Source organism: Octopus sinensis, linkage group LG15 (genome assembly GCF_006345805.1).
Source record: "Octopus sinensis linkage group LG15, ASM634580v1, whole genome shotgun sequence".
NCBI lineage: Eukaryota > Metazoa > Mollusca > Cephalopoda > Octopoda > Octopodidae > Octopus > Octopus sinensis.
The window spans coordinates 24891645-24898637 of NC_043011.1; the positions used below are offsets into that span (position 1 = coordinate 24891645).

General features: G+C 33.4%; 1 protein-coding gene across 3 annotated transcripts in view; it reads right to left on the reverse strand.

Annotated features, from left to right (window-relative positions):
- LOC115219876 (KICSTOR complex protein SZT2) overlaps window positions 1-6993 on the reverse strand; it is a 201426-nt gene continuing 194433 nt past the window's right edge. For all 3 annotated transcript variants that reach the window (XM_029790174.2, XM_029790175.2, XM_029790173.2), the window contains 4 exons: window positions 6423-6552; window positions 3580-3780; window positions 2463-2531; window positions 1-1458 (listed from right to left, as the gene is read on the reverse strand). In XM_029790174.2, the coding sequence (XP_029646034.1) occupies window positions 1315-1458; window positions 2463-2531; window positions 3580-3780; window positions 6423-6552 (544 nt within the window). In that variant the 3' untranslated portion in view covers window positions 1-1314. The remainder of the gene's footprint in view (window positions 1459-2462; window positions 2532-3579; window positions 3781-6422; window positions 6553-6993) is intronic.

The window sequence follows — 6993 nt, forward strand, 5'->3', positions numbered from 1 at the left end:
TATTTTCAAATAATAATATATACATCCATACATAGATAACAATTCTGTTGTGATTTAAATAAAAAAAAAACATCACTGAGAAATAGAATCACAGACTGCATAGCAAACAGTGTAGTTGCAGAAAAAGTGTGTAAATAGTGAATTTAGCAAAATGTGAAGGTTAACATTGACATTATTGTTTTAATACTTGATTGAGCTTATGGAAAAAAATTCAGAGATTTTTTATGTAAAAAAACATTTTTTTTTTATTGTTTCTCAATAAAAAAAATATTTATTTAACATGAAAATCCATTTGGTTCACATTTGAATCATGGTGCTGCTGAAACATGAATGTTGGATAAGGACATTTTTGCAGACTAGCACGAAATCCCCGACATTCAGCCAGCCTTGGGCAGGTCATGGTGTTTTGTTTGTGTTTACTATAATTTGTTTATTGCTCTGATCAACATACCAGTGCATGTCATTCGTCAAATATTGTTCTAGTCAGCTGAACAATGTATATATTTTATAATACTTTTGATCTTGGCCAGTACATTTAATTATGGTCACTACATGCTACTCTGATGAATAGACCGGTATATGTTGGTACATACCAGCTATGATCAATATATTAGTGTGCATCAGTACATACTGCTCTGATCAATGTATTAGTATATGTTAGTACATATTGCTCTGATGAACCAGACAAGCATATGTCAGTACATACTGTTCTGATCAATAGATCAGTGTATGTCAATTTATACACCTGTGATCAATATACACTACCTTATGACCAATTTATCACTGTATGTCAGTACATACTGCTATGACCAATTTATCACTGTATGTCAGTACATACTGATGTGATCAATAAATTAGTGGATGTCAGTATATACTGTAGTTGTCAATATATTACTATATGTCAGTACATACTGCTCAGATCACTATATTGGTATACATCAATGCATACAGCTGTGATTATATACTAGTGTATGTCAGTAAATACTGCTGTGATCAATATAATAGTGTATATCTGTAAATACTGCAGTGATTAATATGTTAACATGTCAGTATATACTGCAGTGGTCAATATATTAGCATATGTGAATACATAATGCTCTGATCAATAAATAAGCATACAGCTGTGATCAATAGACTAGTCTATATCAGTACAAACTACTATGATCAATATATTAGTGTATGTCAGTACATACTGCTCTGATCATTTTAGTAGTGTATGTCAGTACATACTGCTCTGATGAACAGACCATTGCATTTCAGTGCATACTGTTCCTGCCGGAAAAAAATATTGAAAAAAAAATATATTTCTGCATATTACAGCATACTGCTCCAGAGATGAAAACAGCAAGCACCGATAAAACTTTCAACAAGATTCTGTACAGCTTCTTGATGTTGTTCATCTTCTTGAGATTGTGAAGGACCGACTGGTCTTGGTTCTCGATTCAAAAGACTCAAATCCTAAATAATATAAAAAACAAAAAATAAATATATAAATAAATTAAATAAATAATTTGAACTGAAAATGAAAGGTAACAGTACACAAAAATATCACCAACAGATTTCTACATGTTTAAGAAAGTGTGAAATTAAAACTTGGACACCAAGCCATTAATTGTTAATTAATGAAGTTAACATTTTCGTTAACAATTTAACTTTTAAGTTAACTTTGAAAATCATTATCAGACTAATTAACTTCCGTTAACTTCATTTGACACTTAATTGTCAGGAAAAACTACTGGATCATCTGGAAAGATTATCCGAGATAGACCATGATCAAGAAGAGTTGTCTCATCATCTTAACACTGTAAATAAACCAGAGCAAATCACCAAACCATAGCAACTGGAGGCTAGCAAGTCCAACCCGTGCTTGAATGGAATACAGATGCTAAATTATGTATGTAATTATGCAAAAAACATTTTGTGTAATCATACCAAAACTAGTAATGTTGATGTGCACTACATCAAACCATAACTTTAGAGTGTAAAAACCTATAAGAATCATTGGGTCAGTCTTGGATGATCTTGCTTTGAATCATTATTTGTTACTGCAATTTTTCCACCCAGAGTAATGAAAGGTCTTATAGTTGTAGGCACCAACACTGCAAATACACAGATTGAATTGTGGATCCTTACTGTCTTGCTCTATACCAACATTATTATTATATTTTAATATCCCTCTTCCATGCTCACATGGTTTGGATGGTTTGACAAGAATCAACCAAGCTGAGGACTGCACTGTGCTCCAATGTTTGCTTTGGCATAGCTTCTATAGCTGAATGCCTTTCTTAATGGCAACCACTTTACAGAGTGTACTGAGTGCTTTTTTTTTCATGGTACCAACACTTGTGAGGTCTATGTAATAATAAATAAATATAAATAAACCAGCTATAAGAAAATGAAGACAAGAGAGATAGGCATGAATTTTGAAGGATGTGAAATGAAATAGTTAATGTTGAACTCACAGCTCTCACCACAGCACTGTTTACAGTTAACTGGATACATGTATCTGAGTAGTCTGGACTGACAATGACCTAATAACAAATATAAAAGAATTATATTAGGATACAGTTATAAGACACTTTTCTTTAAAAAATATCCCAACAGATCACCCCAAATCCTATACATGAAGTTGTAATATACTGCAAGATCCCAATAAATATTACATGCTTTAATGTGCTAAAAAGTTTGTCTTTTTTTGAGACTAATTATCCACACCTGAAATTGGGGCTGTCTAATATTCCTGCACTTTTTTATGCCATCAAATACAGTAATGAAGAAAAATATAACAACAAAACATCGCGATCTAACTGGTGGTGGTAGTGGTGGGAATATATTTGTGAATTGTTGTCCCCCACAACTACTACAAAACATTTACATATTTGGCAAGTTTATTTGCTTTGTTTTTCAGTAATACTTCTGATGTTATTCTGCTTTTATTCCAGTGGTCTTATCAAACACCCATCAATTACACAAATTCTCTTTCCAGTGTATCCATTTACAGCTTGGAAAACTACGCAAACAGGAGATAAGAATTTATATATTTATATATTATAGCAGTGTGTAGAAAAAAAAAGAGGATAAAATATACAGGAGACTTTTAGTGGGGTGGTTGCACTGCATGCAGTGGGGCCACACTGTGCGTGTGTATTAGTGGGGGGAGGTGGGTGTATTATAATAAAGATCATATTGTACTCAAGAACATATAGTAACCTAGATGCATAAATACTGCACACACACAGGCTGATGTGTGAAGGGGTGCTAAAAAGTTCCTGGCTTTAGGTAAAAAAATATACAGGAGGATCAGTTAATTATGATTTTATTCAACATATTCCTCTCTCAGGTTCAGCAGTCCTTCAGTTTTTCGAAGCCCTGTAAAAGAAACCGGAAGGTTGGGCCTCCAACCAGGCCTTTTGCGATACCCTTAAAGCCAGGAACTTTTCAGCACCCCTACGTATTATTTATGTATTCATCTCCAATTTTTAAGTTGTGACCATCCCAACTTATTTCTAGGTACATAAAATACTGAACCATGTGGTTCATGATAATAAAATTTGAGAATATTTCAAAAATCCTACATACTGCACATTGTATTTTGCCATCAGCATTGACGAAATGTCGAAACTGGTCACCATATCGACTAGGAAGGTAAGTAAGTAATGTATTGAACCAGTTGCGACCCATGTTAGTGAAATGTAAAAGTCGCTCATCCAGTTCACTCAAAGATGAGGACTCAACCATGCACATCAGTTCTTCAAATTCAGAAAATGTAAGACGAAAGAGCTGAAAGAAACGGTAGAAAATGAAAATTAAAAACGTTTGAAAGGCAAAAACTTGGTCAAACAGAAAGATGAGTGAAATTACTCTTTGGTCTTATAAAATACAGACACAGAAATTTGGTTATAATTTACACAATCTGATAAATAGGTGATATAAATATATCTTTAAAATAAATGTTGTCTTCTTTTAAAATTCAATTTTGTTTATTCCTTCCCACATTGTCATCATTTATTTACAGCTAAATAGACTAGTATTTACTTCTAAAACTAAAACACTTGTACACATATGTAAATGACATTGCAATAACAGAATTATTATAGAAATTAAAATTTATGCCAGGCTAAAAAAGGTTTGCCATGACAGTATGAACAATAGCAATAGTGATGATGATGGTTGGTGTTAAATAGTTTTGAATAGTCCAAAATCTATGGAGAAAGAGAGAGAGGTATTTAAGTAACACAAATGGCAGAGTCCCCCTGTCTCTCTGGGTTTGTCTATCTCTGAAAGAAAGATAGCTGAGCTTACTGGGTTTATCTCCTTTGGTTACACTATACTAACTGGAGTGTTACTTAACCCTTTCGTTACCAAACCGCCCGAAAAAAATTTTGGTTAATGTGACCAAACCGCCCAAAGCCGCCCGAATTTACCTATTCATATTTAAATGAGAATATCAGAGCAAATCTCTTTAGTACATTCGTGAAAATACGTAATATACTTCGTAAAGAGTTCAACTACAGTTTTGTACAAAAATCGAAGTGTAATTTTAATTCCGTGAATTTTTGGGAGATTTTTTTCCGAAATTTGTTCCTATTGTGTTTTCAAAATTTGTAATTCTGACAAAAAATGGATACGAATTTCATTATATCAAGCAGTGAGTCAGAATTCGAAGGATTTTCTACTGAAGACCTTCATAAATCTAACTCTATGACTGAAAAAAAAAAAAGCATGTGGTATTTGATAATGAATCTGATGTTTCATTTTTCCGAAAGTGAAAACAATGAATCCGAGAGCTCCGACAGCGATAAAGAAAATGAATTGGCACCTGAATGGAGTGAAAATTAAAAAACTGTTTCTTTCGGTGATTTTTCTGAAGAAACTGGACCAAGCCACAGACTTTCCCAGAAGAGTAAAGCCTTAGACTATTTCTTTTTACTTTTTCGAATGAGCCTATTTGAAATCATTACGGCAGAAACAAACCGTTACGCTAAATGCAAACAAAACGAAAGAAAGGATTAGTTAGTGGTTTCCCATAACCTTAAATGAAATTAAGACTATTTTGCCATAAATATTATTATGGGTATCAGAAAGTTACCCAGAATAACAAATTCTATCGTAAAATTTTGTTGTATACCCAATTGAATATTAGCTAATAACCCATTTTCTATAGCGATGTTTGAACAAAATTTTAATAATTTTATATTTTGTTGAATTTACCTGTATCTACCTGCAATTAGAGTCACTTTGTGAAAAAACTTATAGTATAGAATTGGTTGAGAACATTTCATTAAATTATCTTCCAAAATTCACGTTAATATATTGATAAATAAAAAAGTTATAGTTGTTTAATGAAACCAGGCTAAATTTATGATTATGTTAGAAATTAATTGAAACACATAAGGGATGTATTTTGGTCAGAAATATAGTAACGAAAGGGTTAAGTAATGCTGGGTACATACTTTTGTCATTGTTAATTAGGATAATGTGACATATATAATTAATGGATAGTGCAACAGTATTACTATTATTGATAACATATATTTACTAAATATACAAACAAGAAACTTGTTTCCAGTTTCGGCTTAATAAATATTTTTATTTTAGGGCCCATATTCTCTCTTTTTGCTTGAGGGTTTGCTCTGGCACCCCACTACTACTATCATATCTCCTTCCTAGTTATTCCCATCCACCCTTATATAATGCAGAGTAGTTATGTATCTTTACTATAGCAAAGACACCTGTACTTATCCCTCTATCATACTTTAACACCCTAATACTTGGCATAAAACCATTTCTCATCTTCTCAAAAACGACAACAACCGCTGCCGCCACCTAGCTGAGGAGGCTTTTTCCTTTTTCTTCTTTGTTTTTTTTTTCCACTCTTGCAAGCTACTTGGCAAGAGTGGCACAAAAAGGACCCCTAGTGCACACTGTAGTGTAGTTGACATCAGGAGCACAATGCAGCCCTGTTACTCTGTCAAATCATTTCAACTCATGCTAGCAAGGAAAATGGACATTAATTAGTGATGATGATGATGATGATGTTCATTAGTATCTATTTACCTTGAGATATGCAAAAAAGAGTTAATATAATTATTGTGCCTATGTAACATTGCTTAAGATTATCTAATATTAACCTAATATAGACGGCAAGGTGGTAGAATTGTTAGCACACCAGACAAAATGCTTAACTACATTTTGTCTGTCTTTATGCTCCGTGTTCAAATTCTGCCAGTCTTTTTGGGGTCTTTTTGGGGTCAATAAAATAATTACCTCATGATCACTGGAGTTGAGGTAATCAACTTATCGCCTTCTGTGAACCACTACTGTAACTCTCTGCTTCCCGTATTATGATGACCAAGAAATGGCAGCTGTTGCAGATATCTCAAAATAAATGAATAAGAAAAATGAAAAAAATGTCCACATACTCCTTCGTCTCCTTCAGATTTCTTCTTCTTCTTCCCATCTTCTTCTTGTCCTCCCTTTAATAGACGTTCCCATAATATGTCTCGGCGGCATTTGGCCATGCATGACATAACTGTCCTTTCTATTTTTCTCCTGTGAAATAAACAAAAAAAGTAAATAAAATCTCTTCTGGAATTACTTTAATCTTTTGTCATTCACTTGTTTCAGTCATTAGGCTGTAACTATGCTAGGGGTACCACCTTGAAGAATTTTTAGCTGAATGAGTCAACCCCACTACTTTTTTTTCTTTTTTAAGTCTAGTACTTATTCTATTGGTCTCTTGCACTGAACTGCTAAGTTACAGGGATGTAAACACACCAACACTGGTTATCAAGTGTTGGTGGAGTACAAACACAGGCAGAAAGACACACACACACACACACGACAGGCTTGTTTCAGTTTCTTATTTCTTTATTGCCCACAAGGGGCTAAACATAGAGGGGACAAACAAGGACAGACAAAGGGATTAAGTCAATTACATCAACCCCAGTGCGTAACTGGTACTTAATTTATCAACTCCCGAAAAGATGAAAG